Source organism: Phalangium opilio, unplaced genomic scaffold, assembly GCF_054372755.1.
Source record: "Phalangium opilio isolate 3A_F unplaced genomic scaffold, DU_Popi_V2 ptg000003l_1, whole genome shotgun sequence".
Taxonomy (NCBI): Eukaryota; Metazoa; Arthropoda; class Arachnida; order Opiliones; family Phalangiidae; genus Phalangium; species Phalangium opilio.
In genome coordinates, this window is record NW_028324145.1 from 3,850,524 (window position 1) to 3,875,032 (window position 24,509).

The 24,509-nt window shown below is 36.7% G+C and overlaps 1 protein-coding gene, 1 long non-coding RNA gene and 1 other non-coding gene across 10 annotated transcripts in view; 2 read left to right on the top strand and 1 right to left on the bottom strand.

Moving 5' to 3' along the window:
- Nucleotides 1-19,739, top strand: part of LOC149717149 (uncharacterized) — a 371,656-nt gene extending 351,917 nt beyond the window's left edge. For 6 of the 8 annotated variants that reach the window (XM_089836049.1, XM_089836080.1, XM_089836054.1 and 3 more), the window contains 7 exons: nucleotides 9,893-10,083; nucleotides 11,927-12,244; nucleotides 16,819-17,051; nucleotides 17,147-17,499; nucleotides 18,141-18,386; nucleotides 18,464-18,760; nucleotides 19,256-19,739. In XM_089836049.1, coding sequence (XP_089692175.1) covers nucleotides 9,893-10,083; nucleotides 11,927-12,244; nucleotides 16,819-17,051; nucleotides 17,147-17,499; nucleotides 18,141-18,386; nucleotides 18,464-18,760; nucleotides 19,256-19,398 — 1,781 coding nt within the window. In that variant the 3' untranslated portion in view covers nucleotides 19,399-19,739. Of the gene's footprint in view, nucleotides 1-2,620; nucleotides 2,690-9,892; nucleotides 10,084-11,926; nucleotides 12,245-16,818; nucleotides 17,052-17,146; nucleotides 17,500-18,140; nucleotides 18,387-18,463; nucleotides 18,761-19,255 lie in introns of those variants that run through there. The other 2 variants (XM_089836038.1, XM_089836040.1) reach the window with 2 other exon arrangements.
- On the top strand, nucleotides 1,336-1,409 carry TRNAI-AAU (transfer RNA isoleucine (anticodon AAU)). Its single transcript has one exon. It is a non-coding gene; the product is annotated as a tRNA-Ile (tRNA).
- A 2,571-nt stretch (nucleotides 19,740-22,310) lies between the features above and the next one.
- LOC149717169 (uncharacterized) lies at nucleotides 22,311-23,140 on the bottom strand. Its single transcript, XR_016365983.1, has 4 exons — nucleotides 22,981-23,140; nucleotides 22,759-22,906; nucleotides 22,597-22,694; nucleotides 22,311-22,535 (listed from the first exon to the last, which is right to left on the bottom strand). It is a non-coding gene; the product is annotated as an uncharacterized LOC149717169 (long non-coding RNA).
- Between the last annotated feature and the right edge of the window lie 1,369 nt (nucleotides 23,141-24,509).

A 24,509-nucleotide genomic window follows, 5' to 3' on the forward strand; every position in this document is an offset into this window, starting at 1 on the left:
GTGTCTCTCCCTCTTAGTTACGTCGAAATGGTCTATTAATACAGCATCACCGTAGTAACCACCATATTACTGTTCTTGAAAGAAAATTATTTCACAAAGTTCCACTATAGAAAGCTTTCAGATGGGATAGTAGTACGTCATACCCTCCCAAGTCTTACCGCTGTTCTGGTAGCCATATTGGGTGGTCTCAGCTTCATTCCTGATTTAAATCCACCAATATGGCAGCGTAAATTATGTCACCAGACTCAGCTTCTCCTCCAACTGAATGCTCTCTATACCACTTTGGCATTTTTCCATCTCTGGTCCTTTAATTCGTTCCTATTATAGTAAGGTTTCGGCTCACCCTCCCTCAGCATCAACCCTCTTATTTTGATCTCTAGCATTAAAATCTAGGTCCCTCCGCGCAATGGCCAGGCTAAATCTTTGCCCAACGTGTTGTACCTAGTAGTTTTTACAGCCAGGCATGCAGTAGCTCACCGCATCCACGTGTTGAGGGAAGTGAAAAAGAACATCCGATTATTGAGTTAGCCACGCCTGTTCTCTCGTATTTTGTGCATTAGGGTGAGCTGGGACCCAATCGGATCTGATTTAGGCCCCAGTTAATAACAATTGGTAGGCGGAGTTCTTTAGCCTTTCGAGTTTTGAAAGGGCATTGTTGGGGCTTCCCCCCGTGGTTTTTTTGGACCACCGATGAATGATACTGAAGAGGAGCCCATCACCAAGGAGTACGATAGACACAATACCTGGAAACCAGTATACAATGTACCGCTGGATTCAGTTTCCCTCACAAATTCTGCACTGCTTCTTCATTTACTCCTGAAATTAGTAAAGTCAGAGAAGTCATGCGTCATACTTAATGGAAGGTATGTTATAAACTTATGTTCTTTCAGTATTCTTTTTTTTTCACAGCAAAATGTGGGTGTAGAAAAAGTAGGAAACTAAAGCCTCTTTGGTGCTTAGCTTATCTATCGACTCAATCGTCGCGTGATCTGTAGGCAGTTGACGCTCTATGTTATGTTCCTCTAGACACTAAAATCGGAGGCTCCGCTAAAATAGTTAAATCAGACAGATGACACTTCCTTTCAATAATCAGTGCCCCTGTCTGTCTTATCAACCTTAATATATTTCCCCTAAGTCAATAACTAATAATCGATATTTTACTTCTAGTTCTGAACCTCTATTACAACATTATTTACATCGTAACAGCTCATTTGTCACTCTGTTTTGCCGGTTTGAAACGCGCGCCCGCGATTAAAGAGAGCAATGCGCCTGCGCTGTTGAGTCGCTTATCTCTCTGAGCTATTCTTATAAAGAAGAAGTGCCTTGCTTCTTCGTGGCCCATTAGCTCAGTTGGTTAGAGCGTCGTGCTAATAACGCGAAGGTCGTGGGTTCGATCCCCCCATGGGCCATAACAAATATTTTTAATTATTATTTTCTAAATTATTCATCAAAGACCTTATAAATGAAATATATATTTTTATTTACAATTTAAAACTTACCTAGAAAAAATCGCCGAAGAAAATACCCTTAAAAATATCGATGTTTTGTTTTTAGTGCCACCTATTATTATCGGATTATGTTACTAAATTCCAATTTATTTTTAATTTTATTTTGAATATTATACAGAAATGTTTGCCAGTTGTTAGGTAAGTTAATATATTTTAGTAATTTGAGATTTTAATTTTGAAGGAATTATAGTTGTTTCTGACTCTCAGTGATAATGACAGATGGCGCGGTATGCCTATGCAACCGGTAATTTTAAAATAACGTGATTGTGAATTTCGAAATTTTTAAGGAAGTTTTTTTTTTCAATATTATTTATGTTGCACTTAAGTTAATATATATAAAGCCGTAAAATGGGTTTAAATATAGTTTTTATTTAACAATAAGCCAGTCTAAATAAGACTTATAACCTTCGTATTTTAGAAATAAAATATTCCTGTCATTGTATTGCGATAGAGTTTATAAATATTCGGGGAAGCTAAAAAGGCGTGAAATTGCTGGTTTCATATCATTATATACAACTTAAAAATACGTGTTAGTTTTTAATTTAGCGCTATAATAGGAATTATATGTCAAAATTACACGTTTCTATTGATAAATTTCAAACAATGAATCGTTAAATTTCTTTTTTTAAATTATTCTGTTTAGTGTTTCATTTGACGGAAATAGGTTTAGTTTAAGCATAATTTTCTGGGTTATATTACAGATGTTTGAGAAAGTGTTTATTCTTTATGCGCAGCCATAATTCGAATGGGCCATTTTAAAAATATCGTTTCAGCAGGTGCGTGCGCATAAACGAGGGAGGGAAAAATGCCTTCCACCTCTGCTTTTCCCGCCCAGTTACATATTTCTTTATATTGGACTTTTTAAGTAAAGACTTAGTTGACCAAACGTCTTGGTTGATATCAGTTACACCAGGGGATTGATTGAGTTAGGTCTACTCAAAGTCGAATCCTCGAACCCCTCCTATCCATTAAGCTCGTAAATATCGCCCTATTCCTGACTTGTAACATTTTAGCATTGATTTTCAAAGCCTGCATGGGTAAATCAAGCGATATTTATATTGTGTTCAACTTGTCATTTTGAAACTAATCTATTTATTTATGTCCTAGTAATATTGAATATCAAGGTGGAATTACCCCAATGGTAAACGGCCTGACCACTTGTGGGAGAACCATATACAAAGGTAAGCAACCACATTACTTTCTTTTAAGCTATAGTCCTTTGAAGTTTTATTCGGCGGCGTATTAACTGTCACATCATTTTCATTGCAAAATATTTATATTTTATGGTTAGTATCAAGGGAAAACATAAAGGTTAAACCTCCCACTCTTTCTTAATCTCCCGAAATGAAGTAAAAAAAATTACAAGCTTCTATGGGCACGAAATATATGTAGAGCCAGGTAGCTATCACATAAGTTACAACTTATCTGCATATATATGATCATATCAAGAAGTGATATCTAGTTTATTAGGGAGAAGGTATAAATTAGCCACATTTCCAGCTTTATCTCCAGTCCAAACGTGGGTCCGGAGTTAATCCTCGCCTCTAAATTACAACCAGCATCTCATTAGTTCTTGAAAACTCACGTCAGCGCGACGCGAATGACGAAAATTACGTATTTTCGGACTGAGGAGAGGCGAAATAGCCCGGCCTCCTTTTACGCCCCCACTTGTATTTTGAAAGGGGACTGAGACTATGGCACGCGAATACTTAGGCATCTTATACCTTATCCCTAGTAAACTAGTTATCACTTCTTGATCATATGTTTTTGGTCGAACGAACTAAAGGTTTCAACGTAATCGAGCTACAGTGTAGACTCGAGCATCATGGCGTGTCCATCGAAGACTCTACAGGAATCGCCTGACGGTGAGCTAGAGACATTTACTTTGGTTTTACAGTTTAGTTGGAGGATACAGAGAGGTTTGAAGATTTTAGCCGCGTTTACACTAGAAGCTTTCTAACCGTTTTGGGAAGGTTGAAATGGAATATTTTGCTATTAGACGTAGAGATCCTTCATGCAAAAATGCAATCATTTAATTTTTATTCAACAATAGTGTTTCTAACAAGTCTGACATAAATTAATGGGCGCAACGTTAGTGGAAAGAACATGAAATCTACTACATTTAGTTATGTGACCCCTAAATCAATGAAATAGTCACACTTAAAGGTACTACAAAATACCTTCGTGTAAAGGTACTCCAAGATACCTCTTAAAGAAGGTATTTTTGAGGACTACAAGGTATTTTTTGCTACCGAAATGGGTATCATTTAAACCCCAACAAAGGTCAGAATAATACTACACTCAGAAAGGTTCTTCGAAAATATACTTTATATATACCGCTTGCCCTAGGAGGCTGAAAATTACTCATAAGTAGTTGGCGCGTACTAAGAAAGATTTTTCCGATTTGCCGCCATCTTAATAAATGGTGCCCAGAAATGTAAAAAAAAAATCTTCTCCATGCGACAAATATTTTGTACACTGATTTCCTTTAACCTGTAGACGGGCTGAATTGTCTTTTGGGTTCGATTTGTTGCCATCTTTTTAAATGACGGCCAGAAATCTAAAAAGCCTTCTTTGTGGATTAATGTCCGCATGAAAAGTAATAAAAATGTGCCGACGGGCTGACGGGCAACGCCGAGTGCCTTCGCTCCTAGGTGCTACAAAAATATTAGTCATCAGCAAAATCTACCAATTCTTTATATCATTTTGATGGAAGTTCTTATTACACGGGAGCTAGTATTAATTATATGTATTTAAATATTTAAGAAAAACCACAAACTCGAGATTGAAATTGATCTTAGTTTGATGTTTGCTCCGGTATCTAATTGGAGAGAAATTTAAATCTAGGGTAGAAAGCCGCTACCCAATTAAGTGGTAAAACTGAACCGAACCTATGTTTATGTTTATATACAATATTACAATAGAGATTACTTCTACGCTGTAATTACTAGGTGCTAATGGTGAAGTAAACATTATTAGAGAACTTGGGGGTATTTTATTAGTGTCAGTAATAATCAGCAGACCGAAGGTATCTGTTAAGTCCTTTTCTACTTCTAGGGTACGATAACATACCACCTGAAGCGCTGAAACTCTGAAGGTTTTTATTATATATACCTTATATTTCCATTATACCTTTTTTGAAATCATTTAATACCCGCACTGTGAGAAAACTGATTGGGTACTAAAAAGTCGTGGAGGTATGAAGTACCTAGGGTTACGAGAAACGTCTAGCCTCCCAATGGCAGGGCTTCCACCAACGGTTCACACCGCAATTGCTGGTTTTCTTATCATTTACTGTGAATCAACCGCCTTATATACCCTAAATTTACAAAAATTGTGAAAATGATGTTCTCTAGAAGTCAAACTTTAACAATAGCTATGCTTAAAATGATTTTAGGAATAACGATTCTTAAAACGACATAACTCAAATTAGTGACGATAAAAATAATTAATATCAATTATATTTATTTAATTATTTAAGAAAAACCATGCACTTAATTGGGTAGATAGCCCTCGTTTCGACTCAGAGAGGTTTATTTTGGTTTCCCAACTTGTCTATAATCTACGTTGCGATATCTAGTTTACTAGGGAGAAGGTATAAATTCGCCACATTTCTAGTAAGGTTTCCCACAGTTCGGTTCAAATCGGTTTTGGACTAAAACTGAAACTGAACTGAAACTTTTCAGTTAGGATTTTCAAGAACTGAAACTGAACTGAAATTATCAGTTCGGTTTAGCCAGGAAACCGAACTGATCAGTTCAGTTTTCAGTTATAACTGAACTGAACCGAAAACCCCTTCAGAGATTCTCAAGAAGAAAAATACGGTGTCAGAGGCCCAAAATACCCAGATTGTAACTATTAACCCCTAACATTTTCTACTACTACTAAGTATTTTGGACCTTAAGAGTCATGTTTATTTCACTAACTACTAATTATTAACATTGAACAATTTAACTTTGACTAATTAACTAATTGTTAGCATTGAACAATTTAACTTTGACTAATTAACTAATTGTTAGCATTGAACAATTTAAATTCGACTAATTAACTAATTGTTAGCATTGAACAATTTAAATTCGACTAATTAACTAATTATTAGCATTGAACAATTTAACTTTTACTTTGTCTAATTAACTAATTATTAGCATTGAACAATTTAACTTTTACTTTGTCTAATTAACTAATTATTAACATTGAACAATTTAGCTTTGACTAATTAACTAATTATTAACATTGAACAATTTAACTTTGACTAATTAACTAATTATTAACATTGAACAATTTAACTTTGACTAATTAACTAATTATTAACATTGAACAATTTAACTTTGACTAATTAACTAATTATTAGCATTGAACAATTTAACTTTGACTAATTAACTAATTATTAGCATTGAACAATTTAACTTTGACTAATTAACTAATTATGATACCCTTTTTAGTTACTAATTATTGGTATTCTTTTAGCCTGTGTCCCAGCTAATCACGGGACTTAAATTAAAAGCTTATTTCTATGCATAATTAAATATACGCGTCATAAATGATGAAATATACGCGACACTAATAAGGTAACTTTACGCGACACATCCCCCAAAACATCATGTTCTATGTTTGCGGGAACGTATTGATATCGTTTCTCGCGATAGATCGAAAGAGTACTTAACTATCTCTTCAGTTCAGTTTTTATCAGTTCAGTTTAAGAAATAAACCGAACCGAACTGAAAACTGATCAGTTTGGAGATGTGCAAACTGAAACTGAACTGTAGCAATCAAATCAGTTTAGGCCCTAAACTGAAACCGAAAATAACTGAACTGAACCGAAAACTGAACTGTTTGAACTGAACTGTGGGAAACCTTAATTTCTAGCTTTATCACCAGTCCAAACGTAGGTCCGGAGTTAATCCCCGCCTCTAAATTACAACCAGCATCACATTGGTTCTTGAAAACTCACGTCAGCGCGACTCGAATGATGAAAATTACGTACTTTCCGACTGAGTAGAGGCGAAATAGCCCGGCCTCCTTTTACGTCTCCCCTTGTATTTTGAAAGGAGGACTGGGACTATGGCACGCGAACACTTTGGCATCTTATACTTTCTCCCTAGTAAACTAGATATCGCTTCTTGCTATAATCTAAATTAAAAAATTACACAAGTAGATAAAAAAGTTTAAAAGGGAAAAACTTTGCCAAATAACTCTTTCCATAAATATGGGGAAGGCTTCCCAAACAGAAAACATTTTTCATAGGCGTTTGGAAGCCTAGGAAAATGCCATTGTGTAACCGGTTTTATCATGTTCTAATAGAATTTTAGTTTTATCCAAGTCGCTCAAAGGCTACAGTAGTTTCTCCTGTCGCTCGATAAATTCAAAACGCCACTGTTTGCTAGTCAGCTCAAATATAAAGACATCTTACCGATATTGTGTGAGTTGAAAGTTTGTCAGGTAAGGAAATATGAGATAAACTTAGATATTGAATGAGGAATATGAGATAAACTTAGATATTGAATGAGAAATATGAGTTAAACTTAGATATTGAATGAGGAATATGAGATAAACTTAGATATTGAATGAGAAATATGAGATAAACTTAGATATTGAATGAGGAATATGAGATAAACTTAGATATGGAATGAGGAATATGAGATAAACTTAGATATTGAATGAGAAATATGAGATAAAATTAGAAAATTAATGAGAAATACGAGTTAAATTTTGGTAATTAACGAGAAACATGAGATAAACTTTGATAATTAACGAGAAACATGAGATAAACTTTGATAATTAATGAGAAAAATGAGATAAACTTTGATAATTAATGAGAAATATGAGATAAACTTTGATAATTAATTAGAAACATGAGATAAACTTTGATAATTAATTAGAAACATGAGATAAACTTTGATAATTAATTAGAAACATGAGATAAACTTTGATAATTAATTAGAAACATGAGATAAACTTTGATAATTGATGAGAAACATGAGATAAACTTTGATAATTGATGAGAAACATGAGATAAACTTTGAAAAATGTGAGATAAAATTTGATAATTTAGGAGAAATAAGAGATAAGCTTTGATAATTTAGGAGAAATAAGAGATAAGCTTTGATAATTTAGGAGAAATAAGAGATAAGCTTTGATAATTTAGGAGAAATAAGAGATAAGCTTTGATAATTTAGTAGAAATAAGAGATAAGCTTTGATAATTTAGGAGAAATAAGAGATAAGCTTTGATAATTTAGGAGAAATAAGAGATAAGCTTTGATCATTTAGGAGAAATAAGAGATAAGCTTTGATCATTTAGGAGAAATAAGAGATAAGCTTTGATCATTTAGGAGAAATAAGAGATAAACTTAGATTATTTATGACGTTTAGATGATTGTGAGATAATCCTAGATAACAAAAACGGATTTATATATTTGTAGATAATTTATGAGAAATATGAAATAAACGGAGGTAATTTCCCTTTTATTACCAATAGTGGATACTTTGAAAACTAGTGTTTGGAATATATTCGGTCGTAATCCTATAATTTCCTGCCATCATTTGAAGAGAGATCCGTGACAAGTGAAATGTCCTGTAATGATAACTATCCACTTAGAGAACGTGAAAGCCAAGGTCTGTAAAAATGTTTTATTAAGAATTAAGGCTCAATGAAAAAACCAGTTTTTTTCCTGGAGATAAAAAAATTGTTAAAAATCTTGTAACGTTTTCTCTTATCACGTTGTTTATATCAACTTAAAGTAAATATGCAAGCAAAAGTTTGATTAATGAACTGCAAATTTTGCCTGATACTGTAGGGGTGTAGAAAAATTATTATTATAAAACCAGGGGCAAAATTTATAGACAGCCCCTATAAGCCAAAAAAGTAAATGTAATTGCAACTAAACAATACCCTGACCTAATCAAACAGTTTTTTAAATCGTAATTTTGATATCTCTTAATTACAATAAACCGTTTCCAAACCGAGGGGGGGTCCCAGTATCGTCTGCTTGATACAGGGTTAAAACGGAACATCCGGTATGCGAGTCCAAAGACGATAGATAGGGCTTCAACCAAAGTCCTTGTTTTAAGCCGTATCTAACGTTTATGAATCCATTAAGCAAACGGGGAGCCACAGTATCGTCTGCTTGGTGTAGGGTTAAAACGGAACATCCGGTATACGAGTCCAAAGACGATAGATTGGGCTTCAACGTTAACAGTCCACCAAAGTCCTTTGTTTGAAGCCGTATCTAACATCTTAGCATCCAATAAGCAAAAGGGGAGCCAAAGTATCGTCTGCTTGTCGTAGGGTTAAAACGGAACATCCGGTATACGAGTCCAAAGATGATAGATACGGATTCAACGTTACCAGTCCACCACAGTCCTTTATTTGAAGCCGTATCTACCATCTTAGCATACAATAAGCAAAAAGGGAGCCACAGTATCGTCTGCTTGGCGTAGGGTTAAGGTCACGGAACATCCGGTATGTGGATCCAAAGACGATAGATTGGGCTTCAACGTTACCAGTCCGCTAAAGTGCTTTATTTAAAGCCGTATCTAACGCCAAAGGGGAAAAACAGTATCGTCAGCTTGACGTAGGGTTAAAACGGAACATCCGGTATAAGAGTCCAAAGACGACAGATTGGGCTTCAACGTTAACAGTCCACCACAGTCCTTTTTTTTGAAGCCGTATCTACCATCTTAGCATCCAAAAAGTAAAAAGGGAGTCACAGTATCGTCTGCTTGACGTAGGGTTAAGGTCACGGAACATCCGGTATGTGGATCCAAAGACTTTAGATACGGCTTCAAATTTACCAGTCCATAAAAGTACTTTTGTCTAACGTCTACTACCGGATATTGTCTTAAGAAAAAAAAGGTGGTCAAACACCAGACTATATTTTAAACACCCCCCCTCCCCATTGCATGTTTACTTTTAAGCCTTTTTTGTTGGTGGATATTGAGCCTGGTAAAGTTGCGGAGAGTAAAAGAGCGGGTTTATTACCACAGAGGAAATCAAAAAGAAATAAAAAAAGCTGTTTCATTGGTTAAAAAAAAAAGAAAGTTTGAATTGGAGTGGTGAGCCAGTTTTTACCTGCCGAGCTTATTTTCAATCGAAAGTTTCGCTCGAATGGTCGTTTATTTTTTTGCATAAGAGCGGTCCGTTTTAGATCATTAATGTCAAAAGAACTATACTGAGAATCAACTTAAAAATAATACTACCTAAAATACTCTAAAAAAGTACGGTTATTTATTTTTTTTAACAATTTTTTATTTGCGATTGAATTTCGTTTTGTAAAGTTGTCGTTCTTAAAATTTTATTCTTTTCTCGAAGCGGTTGTGTGTCGCGTCGCGTTCGAACGTTTGGTGTTCTAGTTATTTTATACTTTACTAATTTTTATTTTATAGATATTAACATGAGTTTACCGGCTTCCGTTCAACCGGCTTCGTTGTACGCTTCGTTTCCACACGCTTCAAAATGGCAAGTGTCAACTCCCAGGATATTAACATCCAGATTACCCGATGCCGAAGTTCCCAATTTGACTTTCTCAGAGTTTGTTTACGGGAATATGGTCAAACATCAGGATGAACCCTTTTTGGTCAGTAAGATTTTTTTTTAAATTATTTGTATGTGTTAATGGAGTTTGTATGGGGTAATATTAATCGGGGTCAGGGGTCAAGGTATCCCCGAAAAAAAAAATTAAAAAATATCCAAGTCGGGGTCGTTTTTGTGATCGCATACGTTGCGGTAAAACAACATTGGTTTCGGAATTTTAGAATAATTACTAAAATTGTCTTGGTATTTGGAAATTAGCATTTTTATGTATAAGGAGGATTATTATATACCTCTATTTGTATCAGGCTAGTAACCATAAAAAGCACACTAAATTCCAAGGTCGGGATCGGGGTCAAGTCGTGGCTAGACAACATAGGTTTCAGAATTCTTGAAAAATTATCAGAAATAATCTTTGGAAATTAGCATATTTAATAATAAGGAGGATTATTATATACCTCTATTAGTATCAGGCTAGTAACCATGAAAAGCACACTAAATTCCAAGGTTGGGGTCGGGGTCAAGGTATCCCCGATAAAAGAAAAAGAAGAACTTGGATCCACACGTCGGGTATAAGACAACATAGGTTTCAGAATTGTAGACAAATTTTCAAAAATCGTCTAATTTCTTGGTATTTGGAAATTAGCATATTTATTAATAAGGATTATACCACTGTTAGTATCCTTGGAAGGGGGAGGGACACTGGTCCGCGACAAGGGAGATGATGAACTTTGACCTCCGTTTTTTGTAGTCTGTTTAATCGTTACCCTCTCAGCTTTTTGTAAAGTAGAAGTTATTTGGGATGAATCAGATGATAGTTTTTGGAACAGGTCAAAAGTAGTTTCCTAGAACCAAAATCTAACCCCGAAAAACGCCGACTACATTTTGCATCTTGAAGGTACCGAGGTCGGATCCCAGTACTAACGTGTTAATAGAGTAATGCCAGTTTTATACCTTTGGACTGAGTCACTCTCTGACAGTGCGAATGTTTGCAAATATGCAGACCTTGAACTGCTACCACTGCATTAAATTATCGGAACAGTTTCCGTTTGACCTATAAATTTTGGCAGATATAATTATAATATTGAAAAATTTATATTTTCAATCAATAATTGGTTTAATATGAATGAAATCTGTACTATCTTGACACTGATGAGGTGATGGTTCTAATTGGTTACTCGAATATTTCTTCAGCCACAGTTTTGTTATTGAAAAATGTGAGTTAGGCTTAGAAAGTAAGTCAACTTGTGAAACACTTGTATAAAAGTAACGGAAAGGTTTCGTTGTTGTTTTATCGGTGTAAATCTTAAAAAAAAATGGTTGTCTGGCCATTTTGTTATCCCCTTTTAAAAAGTGCGGAATTTCAAAATTCAAAAGATTTTTTTCAAAAATAAATGCAAACGCTCTTTATATTAGCACCAAAAGGGCTAGAAGAAGGCAACTTGACCCCTCCTCCATTGAACCTAAACACAACCTAACCCTAAATCAGGACCGTCGAGAGAGAAGGGGGAATTCGGTCAGATTTCCCGGTGCCCGTACCTTCTAGGGGGCCCTGGCCACCTGTAGGGCTGTCTTGATAGGACCCGCGATTTCGTCATTTTCCTCGTGGCCCACAAACTCTCTCGACGGCCCTGTCCTAATTCTACCCTATCCTCAGTTAAACTGTCACAAAATAAATACAATGGTGGTCAGTTTACAGTCTTAACCCTCCTCAAATGGACTTCTACGTGATGAATCCAGTGTAATCAAACTTATACGATAATTTCACCTCAGGATTATTAATTAGTTAATCAAACTTAATTTAATTTCTATTTTATATGATCAAGCAATCGTGAAAGCAATGTTCCCTTTGTTAAGAACGAGTCCCTTCTTTTGTATGACCATTTCAGACGGACGCCACGACGGGTCAATCCCTGACCTTTTCGGACGTAGCCGACTTGAGCCGACGTGTAGCTAGCGCCCTGATGCGATCACCCGATTACGAACGAGGCAAAGTGGCTTGCATTTTCAGTAGTAATTGCCCGGATTTCTTGATCGCTATGCTTGGTGTCTCGGCTTCCGGTATGGTCCCCGCTCTAATAAATCCCAATTTGACGGCCGAAGAAGCCAGAAGGCACGTGGCCGAGATAGAAGCCGACATTCTCTTTGTCAGTCTGGACACAGAAGAAAGGGCGCTCGAGGCCATCAAAAACCTCGATCATGTTCGAGTAAGTACTTTCTGTTTTCATAAATTAAGCGAAGGAAGTTTCTATAAACGAGTTCTCAGTTAAGAAAGCCGCGGTGTTGTTTTTATACCCTCGCTCTGATGAACAAAGAACATCTCGTTTTAGATGTGCAAGAGCTGAAATGTTACTCTAAATTGGTTAAAATACACAGAAAACTTAGTTTTGAATTTTCTCATGGGTACTACCCAACTTTAACATATTTTAAGTTTAATGAAAGTTTTTCGTACACAGGACAAATTTTATGGTAACAGTCTAAATATAAATTTTTAGCGGGGGCAAGATGACAACCCGACCCCCATAGTAGTTTTAAGTCATAGGTTTAATCATAAGTTTATAAGTTATGTTTCTTAAGTATGACACTACCTATACTTCATAATGCTAGAGACTTACTGAGAGCTAGTTCGAGGACGACAAGCGAGAATTGACTACACTCGGTTTTGCAGTTCATCTTCCTATTTAGTCTGTACTAAGCCTTGAAAGCGTCTCACCAGACATCGCTTTATGAGAATCTGTGACGTTTCGCCAACGTCACTTCATGACAAGCTCTCAGTAACCATTTTAATTAAATTAAGGTTTGGTTTAGTTAAGTTGGGCTCGGTTCAATGTGACTCAATTTAAGTTGCAATCTTTAAACACGTTTGCACTGGGCAAACACCAGGTTCTCGAGAAGTCGTAAGCACGACGAACACCGCGGTAACAAAAAGATTCAGTATTCGGCAAATACCACGTGTTTGGCCCCGCTATAGTCTTTTTTCGCTAAAATAATGTAGCCATCTTTTGATATATAATAATGAAAGTTTAAATATATGTATATAAAAAACACTTTTACCTGAAGCCAAATGCGGTTTCTCGTTTTACCATGTCACTTCCTCTAACAAAACGAGTGTGTTGAATGGAAACGTCACGCATGAATAGTCGTATTCCCCCTTAATTGACCCAATAATACTAAATACCAATTACGAAATTACACATACAACTATATATTTATATCCAGAATGTCGAAAATGATTCATGAAACAATTAATATTAATACCAATGAGTCTCTAAAAATACTTCAAAGGACAGGCGCGTTTAATTTGTTGAATTTTAAGTAAATAATTAGACCCAGTAACTAAATTCTACGATTTTCATTAAAAAAAAAGGTAAACACAGCTCAAACCGCTTGCCCTAGAAGGCTAAAAATTTGCAAGAACGTCACTCATAAGTAGTAGGCGCGTACTAAGAAAGATTTTTCCAATCCACAGCCATCTTAAAAAATGGCCCCCAGAAATGTAAAAACTCTTCTCCTATGCAACAAAGTCCACGCGTTTCAAACGATTTCACAGATATTTAGTACACGGGTTTCCTTTAACCTATAGACGGACTGAATGGTCTTTTGGGTTCGATTTGTTGCCATCTTTTTAAATGGCGGCCAAAAACTAAAAAAACCCTTCTTCATGGAATAATGTCCGCGTGAAAAGTAATAAAAAATGTCCCGACGGGCTGACGGGCAACGCCGAAATCCTTCGCTCCTAGGGAGTAGGGAGCTACAAAAATAATAGTCATCAGTAAAATATACCCATTCTTTATATTATTTTGATGGTAGTTCTTATTACACGCGAGCGACGCCGAGGGTAACAGCTAGTCTACAATTTTAAAGAAGATACAAGGAATACATAGTTTTCGGGCTAGGAGGATTGATACCATTTACACCATTTACGCCAGGCTGCTTGGTATCGCACTTTGTCTGCCAAGTACCCTGGCCTCCTGGTGTAAATGGTATCAATCCTAAGTATGAAGAATTGTTAATTTACACCAAGAGTTGGGTTTCACTTCGAAGATTACGCCAGATCGGATAATTGGACGACTATTATCTTCGGACCAATTCGTCCAATAGGGGTATACCCCGACGTTGTGTTCTTCACAGAGAGGCTGTTTATGGTTGGAGATGGATACATTGTTCCGATTGGAAATATAAATTATTTTATGTTTTATCGAATAAAAATAATGAATGCTACGCTGAAGTTTAACTTTTAAATTTATGTTTATTCACATTATTATTTAAACACTATCAGTGTCGCGCCAAGAAAGTGAAAATTCTCTTTTTATAAATACAGGTTTTGAAAAGATTTGAATGAAAAGAAGTTAGTTAAATTTCACCATAAATTACAAGGAAATTACGTGTATAAAATAAATCCTTCACTTCACCTCTATAATTATTATAAAATCAACAATTTAAGTCTGTCAATCGCAATAGGTCCATGATGATAGATATTTAGTAAACATTGATCGTGTTGCCGAATTCGATGCATGGTTTTTATTATATTTAAATTTGTTTTCCATTGAATGCCGCGTTGAACTTGCTTTTTGGGACCTATAATTATGCTAATAAGTTAAATTAATTATACTAAAGAATAAACAGGCTCTTAACAAGAAATAATGATACGTTTCAAAGGTCGTACATGAAAAACATAATTTTAAATCATTAGACTTAAACTGTCATTAGGGAAATAATTATATAGTGCATAACTGAGTTAAAATTTGTCCTTGTAATGTCAGTATGACGTCAGTAGTATTGTTACAGCTTCTAAAAACTTGGTAAAATACGATTATGTTGAGTGAATACTCTACAAAATAACGCTCATAAAGTTAAACCTTATCGAGATTTCGAGTGATTAGAACCTTTTCCAAAAGGGTTCCTTGGTATCGTCTGCTTCATTTATGCTTATTACTGAACATCCGGTATGGAACCAAAGACGTTAGATAAGACTTCAAGGTTACCAGGTCCTTTTGTTTCAACCACATTACCAATCAATGTTCCATCATAGGACAATAAGGTCATAAAACACCAGACTCTATTTTATAATCACCCGAAATTTTAAAAGGGTCTGTTTAAAGGCCGACTTCCCTTCGAAAAGAGCTCTAGCGAACTGAAAACCGAGCATCGAGACTAACAATGGAGCGACCGTGCCGATTTTCGAATTCCCACTGGGGTTGAAGTTGGAAGGGTTCTAGCTAACTGAAAACCGAGCATCGAGACTAACAATGGAGCGACCGTGCCGATTTTCGAATTCCCACTGGGGTTGAAGTTGGAAGGGTTCTAGCTAACTGAAAGCCGTGCAATGTGGTTCTAGCGAACTGAAGATATGCAATAGGGAATTTCCTTCAGGGGGAAGTAAAAATCCGAGAGAAAATAAATGTAAAAGCATTTCTATTGTTCATCTTCAGTTCGCTAGAACCACATTGCGCGGCTTTCAGTTAGCGAGAACCCTTCCATCTTTTACCCCAGCGGGGCTTCAAAAATCGGCACGGTCGCTTCATTGTTAGTTTCGATGCTTGGTTTTCAGTTCACTAGAACCCTTTTCGCTGGAAGTCGGCCTTTAAATAGAAAATAGTCACCGCAACTAAACAAGAACTGATAAATTGACTCCAATTCAGCTCTTGCGTTTATTAATCCGTTCAAGTCAAAACCTAACAATATGGAAAACCTTTTGATAGCGACTGGAAAGTTGTTGATAATTTATGATTGGATAATATAAGTGCTGACTGATTAGTTTAATAGGGGTACTCTTAGTGTTTCTCGGGGAAGCCATGCAATCGCTTAGTATCCATTACGCGCCGCCATTACGAAACCTTAATTGCTCGTATCTTTTTTTATATTGTCGATAAGACATGGTTCCAGTCGGGATATTCATTGTTTCATACCCTCTTTCAATTAAAAAGGAAAAACAAAATGTAGCCTGAAGTATCCCTTTAAAGTTCAAATTTCATTCGAAAAATTCCCCAAAGCGAGGAGATCTGTCTATCCGTCCCAATAAAAGTCCATTACCATATTCCGAAATACACACGAAATAGCCTGTTCATAGATATACATCATACGGTGGGAATAAAATCAGTTGCAACAGAATTTAATTAAATATCGTTTAAATAACACAGTTTCTAAGCCGCCTTAATTACTTGAGCTTGTCTTCAAATTGTCTTCTCAAGGTTAATTAGTTTATAATTAAAATGCGTTTGCCAAGATACCGAAAATCCTTTATTGAAGGTCGATGTAAATGCTTTAATTCCGTTCTCTTACTTGAAATTAAAAGTTTTCTTGATGCGAGTGTTTCGTAATCAACAGTAATGCTTTACATAAAAAAAATGATAGATTCGTGTTTCAAGATGAGAACCTGTTTTTGTAGCACTTTCACTTAAAATCGTTTAATAATTTTAACGCGATTACGAACTCTTTTGAAATAGCGATATCCCCATATGATAATATGGTAATTGCTATTAATTATGTGGTATTAAATTGTCTATGTTTAATTGGGTATAATTAATAATTTAATGAGTTTAAATTGAGAAAAACTATGTCTAAAAAAGAATCAATACCTAAGAACAAATTTTTCAATGGAATAACCGTTTAGAATTAAGTTTCAAAAGCGATAGGGCTTGTTAACTTTTGACCCAAATATTTTATGACCCGGTTAGATAAGACGGCTTTGATTAATTAAATGCTTGAATTTAAACGTCAGTCAATTGATTATGAAATGCAAACTTGTTCAAAAGAAGTAATTATATTTTTTTTAAACTAGAATGTGTACACCTTTGACGAGGTCGATGGAACCCAAACTGAAAAAGCCGTCAGTTTCAACACACTAACGAAGGACAATGGCTCGGCATTGACAAAATTGCCTACGGCTTCGGATTACGAGGCTGACCTTCATGACGTAACGGCCATCATGCTCTTTTCCAGCGGAACATCTGGTTTGCCGAAATGCGTTCTCTTATCGCATCATTCCATCATATCCAACTTGTGTAACTCCCGGTTAGTTCAAGGTCGCGTTTGAGGCCAAAATCTTATCGTTATCTATAGAAACGTTTAAAAACTTTCACTTTCTTACGATGATATTGAATTTGCAGACATCCGGAGATGGCCTTGTATCTGGAAGGTTACGTCGTACTATCTGTGCTACCATTGGCTCACGCTTACGCAATGTTGGCTTTGACGATTCCGTGTCTTGTGCGCGGAATTCGCGTCATTTTGCAGAGAAAGTACACTTTCGAAGGCGCGTTGGAGGCCATTGAAAAATACGGGGTTACGTGCTTTCCCATTGTGCCACCCATCGCTCTTAGGTTGTTGCAGGAACACGAGGGGATTTGTTCCAAGTACGACCTTTCAACTTTGAGTGACCTTCTGTGCGCAGCCGCGCCCATAGCTCCTGAATTTGAGGATGCCTTGAAAAAGAAGTTTAAAATCCGAAGATTTCGACAACGTTAGCATTTTATTTAAAATTTAGACCAATTCCAACTCTTATTGTCGACACTTCCGTCGTCTGCGTAGTTTCACAACAATTAACTTTAACTGTGCATCTTAGACAAAACGCGGGTTTGTTGGCGCCCCTTTCTAGATGTCTGTCCTACTGCACATCAATCTAAGCTTGGAAAAAGCTATTTTTAGCTCCGCCCTAACACACTAGGTACCTTAAAAGAACTGCAAAGAAGTCATCGGCGGGTGGGTAAAAATTATTTGAAATACGTCACAGACATCACGTGATGCCAAGATACAAAGACTCCTCATGGAGTGGAACTGGACATCTAGTCCTTGTTTTTCGCAAGATTGCAGCACCAATTCCATGAAGTGGTAGTTTTCGAAATAAAACGAATTAAGCTTTTTTGAACCACGCCTCTCCTCGGTCACGTGCCTCTGACGTATTTCAAATAGTTTTTACCCACCTGCCGGTGTCTTTTTTACAGTCCCTTGGTACGATCGGTCCCTGCCTTTTCCAAGGTAAAATTAGGGCCATTTGACCCGCGCTTGCTTTAAAAAACAACAAATTACAGAAGTGACTAATACTAAGAGGTGAAATTGGTAAACAGTATATTTCGAAGATAAAATAGAAACTGTACTTAATAGTTTACGGAATGACTGAGAATTCTCCACTGATTTCGGCCAGTCCCGGAAATCAGCATAAATCGGGTAGCGTCGGTCGTCTTTATCCCGGGAACGAGTTAATGGTCGCCGATTTGGAAACAGACGCCATTTTGGGGCCTTACGAACGTGGAGAAGTTTGGCTCAGAGGTCCACATGTCTTCCAAGGTTACTTCAAAAATGACGAAGCCACCAGAGAAACTATTAATACTGATGGTTGGTTGAAGACCGGTATGTTTTTGATGAACTGCGTTTACGATTGTTTAAGATTATAATTATTATTTATTTAATGTGGCGTAATATTTTAGGCGATATTGGTTATTACGACGATGACGACTTCGTTTTCCTGGTAGACCGTAAGAAAGAGATCATTCGGTACAAATGCACTCAAGTGGCGCCTGCGGAATTGGAAGCCTTACTCTTGCGTCACCCAGACATTGAAGACGTTGCTGTGGTTGGCATTCCAGACCCTTTGGCTGGTGAATTGCCAAGGGCTTACGTGGTACGGACAAAAAGTAACGGCTCCAAGGGAAACAAAACCACCAATAATGAAGAATTCAACATAAGTATCGAGACTGAAGAGGACGTTTGCAAGTTTGTCGAAGGTCAGTACAACCAGATGTTAATAATACTTCTCTTCGATAGAAGTGTACCACAAAGTGTGGGGTGATTGTAACATGATTCTTTCCAACATATGGAGCGAGGTTACTAAACCGAATCACATTTATACGCGATAAATAGTTCCCTCGTCATTAGTCTATTAGCGCTTAACTATTTGCCAAGGCGCATGCGCTTGTGGATTTTTTTGTCCCACGTCAAGACAATCAAGGCTTGTGGGTTGATTGCTGAGGATTTAGTACCAAACAGTTATAGAATTCACCCTAGCACGGTACGATGCCCATCTGAAATTTGATGAGCGGAAAAGCAAAAATAAATTGTGAGCCTCGGAAGAATCATGTTACATAACTGAAGTATTAAGAGGATGCGGAGTGTCATCCTTCTTCTATTATCCCCTTCTGGTACAACTAACTCATAAAGTTGTTCCTTTTGTTTCATATGGCTACACGAATTAACTCTTGCATCTTCATTTTGTACTGAAGACAACGCGGCCGCGTTCAAACAACTTCGTGGTGGAGTCGAATTTGTGGACACCATTCCCAAATCACCTACCGGAAAGATTTTGCGGCGAGTGCTACGACAACGGTTCATGGCTGGACATCGCAGAAATTCCCTTAAACTTTGAAAGGGTTATAAAGGATTAACGATTGGTGGTTCATTGAGAAACCCTTTTTTTTGTGAACAAATATTTTACATATCATAAATTTTTATATCCGCTAATCTCCGTCCACTTATATCTCAATTATAATTGATATATATACCATGACACAATTTAATTTGACATTTTAATCACAAGATATATTAGTTTTAAGGGCATTTGTTATATATATATTATCGTATTATGGAGCTGTGATAGTAGCCACGTGGTTACTTTCAAATTATTTTTATTTGTTGCTTTTTTCTATAACATTTAAGTTTTTGTTTTTGTAAATATTTATGTTTCAATGTTATACTAAAATTGATTTCGTTTAATTTTATGGTTTTGGTTAGTTTTTCTATCGCGCATTTAAATTTTCAAGCTGAATATTTTAATTTTAATTAACCCTAATTATATAATTTTCTGTTAATTTATTCTTTACGTCGCAGGCCGCAAGTTTAAAATTTAAAACTAGTAGCATAGACGTTAGGAACATAACCACTTTTTTTATTTTAAACTGATTGCGCAAAGCGCGGGAAAACAGCTTCCCGAATTATTGAGAAATAAACAGGAAAAAATCGACGTTCAAGTGAAGAGACGGAAGTTTTTGTAGAAACAGCTTTCGAAATTTCTGAGAATTATGCGTGGGCCCCATCTTAAACCTCGGCGGACCGCGTGCGACCCGTGGGCCTCATGTTGGGCATCCCTTCTTTATGCATAAGCCTATTTATTTCAGGTCCCAGGGTATGTGTCACAAACGACACCTCAAAAGATAGAAGAGCGCCATATATAAGAATTAAAACATTTCCTTTTCTAACCAAGGATTTTGTTCCGAGTTGTTCGTGCCAAATGCACCCTAACAGCGATGGAATTTTGTATTTGGGAAACCATTATCAAGAAGGGATATCTAGTTTATTAGGGATAAGGTGTAAGATTCCTAAGCATTCGCGCGCCCTTTCAAAATACAAGGGGGGGGGGACGTAAAAGGAGGCGGGGCTATTTCCCCTCTCCTCAGTCGGAAAATACGTAATTTTCGTCATTCGCGTCGCGCTGACGTGAGTTTTCAAGAACCAATGAGATGCTGGTTGTAGTTTATAGGCGGGGATTAACTCCGGACCTACGTTTGGACTGGAGATAAAGCTAGAAATGTGGCGAATTTATACCCCTCCCTAGTAAACTAGGTATCGCTTCTTGAAACTATCAAATTGAACATTTTCAAGGATTGGCAACGTGGAAGCCCTATCTGACGTCTTTGGATCCATATACCGGATGTTCCGTCTCAACCCTATGTCAAGCAGATGATTCTGCGATTCACCCCGTCATATTTGATCCTGACTTTCAGTCATTCACCAATAAATTTCGCCTGTAGGATCAGCATTTAAAATAAAAATATTCCGATTAATTTCATGAATAATAATTTAATTTTTCGGTAATTTCCAGGCTCAATTGAATCTTCTTCCAGTAAAAATTCACGAATTACTTTCTCACGGTAGCAAATAACTCAGTCACGACAAGTCTAAATATTTGGTAAAACTTCCTTTAAAAACGTAAAAACCTTTCCTAGGTCATGAAGTTATAAGCCCGAGGGTCTATTTACCGATGTAAAGTTAAGGAAAAGAAATGTTTAAGATTCATTACTTGACCTGGAGACAGAATTATCTCAGATGCTGTCTCGTTATTATTTTTTTTAACTTATTGAGTTAAATGCACTTTTTCTTTCATTATGGGATGTACTTAACCAGGAAATAGTCCCGTTTTATAATAATACTTCCGCTTTTTCGACTCGAAATAGAACACGAGACTATAAACACGTGTCTCGCGTACACGCCCTTATCTTAATGAACAGTTAACCTCCGTGCACTTCCGTCGTCTAGTTTAAGGAATTGTTAGTAAAGTCATAAAGGCCTAGATTAAAAATTTAAAACGCACGTTAATTGACGTAGCGTAAAAATTTTATTTAAAATTATTTTTATGTCCATTAACGTGATATTTTGTATTTTAAATCTATCATTGTACACATTACGCTAATGCCTTGACGGACGTGCACTTATAATATGTTTTTGCAGGGATAGATTTAATTTGAGAAGTAGGAATGGAGAACAGAGTAATGTGGGCGCGTGACAAAGTCCCAGACCCCCTTCCACGGGACGGAGGGGAATGAAAGAAGAGGCGGGTCATAGCGACAGAGGTGAAAAGGAATTACGTATTTTTCGCCGTCCCTGTCAGCAACGTCATCAAAACGTAGTTTAAGTGAGCCAATAAGGTAATTTAAACTTTTCGTTACGTGTTGGAGGGAGGGGCTCTATGCTGGGCTATGAGTTGGACTGAAGTAAATATTAACAGTTCTCCATTCCTGCTTCTAAAATTAAATCTATTGCAGGTTTTAGTAAAGCAAAGTGTAATATGTTAATAATTGTTATTTTTGCTAACTTAAAGGGACTGTGAAGTGGGTATCGGAGGGCGGGTAAAAATTATTTGAAATACTTCACAGGCACCACGTGGCAACAAGATACAAACACTCCACATAGAGTGGGATTGGACACCTATTCCTCGTTTTTTGCGAGATTCCAGCGCCAATTTCCGGAAACGATAGTTTTCGAATGAATACGAACTGAAGTTTTTTGAACCACGCGTCTCTCCAGTTACGTGTCTCTGACGTATTTCAAACAAAGCAACTTTACAGTCCCTTTAATTTGTAAATTATGGTCGGCAATAGTTTGTTTATTATAAATGTTAAGACGAAACTTCAGTTAAAATTTCACAGTTATCAGTTTCACCAAATTGTTCTTTTTTCAAGCCATAGCGCTTTCGCTTCACTTAAAAGATATTTGTTAAAACCGTTAGGTTTGGATAGAAAATAATTTAATAACAGTAAATCCAGAAATTTTTCCAACATTAAAGGCTTTATTAAAATACATCTCCCTTCTAAAATGAAATAATTAAAACAAAAAGATAAAAAGGTCAAATAATAAGGATAAAAAGTTAACAATAGGTTCACTTTGTATTAAAAGTAAAGATTATATTTCGAGATGAAGGGAGGATTGAATTTTTGCCCTCGATGAACGTCTTGGGTCTTAAGTTCTTAAACCCACTAATGTATCAAAGGCGTCAGATAATTACCGATACTACAAAGATTAATAACCAAAATATAAAATACGGTTATTGTCCAATGATTACCGAGGATACCTTAAGCATACAACACCCCATTAGACCCAGTAATGGGAGCTTCGTTATACGCAGTCATGGGGGACTTTTAAATGGTGTCGAGCATTTCTTTCAGTGATCTGTAATTAAGTAGAGAAACCAACTAATTAGGTATAATTCGGTGGAATGAATTATTTTATTTACCATTTAGTGAGTTGGACGACCCAAGACGAGAATTGTATCTGAAGTTGCAGTTACGGCGTTGCTACGATGGACTGTGCATTAATTCAGACTAGACAGTCAAAACCAAAAACCAACAAAAAGATAAAAAGTCCAGTCTATCAATACTCCGCTATTAAGGAAATGAAACACTATCAATAATAAAAATGAAGGGTACCGTAACGACCTTGACGGAGTTCCAGTTACCACGATGGACGGTGCACAGATCAGGATAAGCAGTCTACGATCTTTGTACAGAACGGCGAGGGTAGGTTATAGCTACCGTATGTTACGATGGTCTGTGCAAAGACAAGGATCGATTGACAACACCACCTCCAAGCATTCGAAGTTAACACTGCTAACGAAAATGAAACCACAAACAATATTAAATCTAGGGCTCAGTAACGATCTCGACAAGGTGGACTTGTACCATCTCTAAGAATATTGTTGGGACCAGGCACTTCACCGCTACGGCGACAAGTACATTCCGCCCCCTCAATACCCTTTCTTTACAAAAATCAACGAACCGTTTAAGAGACGGCAATAGGGAGGGAAAATTGCGTCGTCCCGAACTTCAGAATTGAAAAACCTCGAGGTTGTCCGATGAAGGCGTCAATTTGTTCGCGTTTTTGGCGATGATTATCTATCTCCGAGTAAAACGGAACAAAACTGCCATAAAGCTTAAGCCTTTAACGTTAGGATCGAATCAGTTAGGTACTGAGTTATTAGTAAAACTAAAAGAGCAAATTTTAACGGTTTGATTATACAACATATTAAAACGCGTTAAGCAGTGAAGAAAAACGAAAAGTTAAAATCAAGAACGTTTCCAAAAAAAATTATCTCGCCAGAAACGAAAACATTCAGAGAAACTCCTGTCAGACTTGAGAGTCAGAAAGGGCTGAACTATTGCGAAAGCGCGTGAGGAAAAAGCAATCGAATCGCGAAGAAAAGGAGGAAAACTATAAAGTGCCTCGAACACTGCAGGAACAAAAATATCCAAGTGCCAGAAATGGTCTCAGTGCACCCTTTTATATTTATATTAATGTTATCGGTTATCTTTAAAAATTTTCGATAGGTAAGACCCCTACAGAGAGTGTTTAATTAAAAAATGAACGTCTCGCTTTGAGTGATAGCTGAAGGGGGATAATAGAAGAAGGATGACACTCTGTATCCTCTTAATACTTCAGCGAGGCGGTGGACACTTAAGAACTCAGGTGTACAATATGTCTTGAACTCAATGTACTGTCAAAGATGAACTGTGAGTTCCGAAGGCTTTGAACTCAATGCACTGTCAAAGCTAAACTCTCTTGAACTCAGGTGTACACAGAGATCCAGAGCGTTTACCTCCTTGTACTTCAGTTATGTAACATGACTCTTCCCAGGTTTCACCTTTTTTGTTTGCTGTCCCGCTTATCAAACTTCAGATGCGCATCGCAACGTGGGGTGATTTCTATAACTGTTTGGTACTAAATCCCCAGCAATCAACCCACAAACCTTGATTGTCTTGACGTGAGACAAAAAATCCACAGGCGCATGCACCTTGGCAAATACTTAAACGCTAATAGAGTAATGGTGAGGGAACCATTTATTGCGTATGTGATTCGGTTTAGTAACCTTGCTCCAAATGTAAAATGATCTTGGGAAGAATCATCTTACAATTACAACGCTTGGTGTTACACTTCTCTCGAAGTGAAGTATTATATACTTCTGGTTATAGATTTTACGACAAAATAACA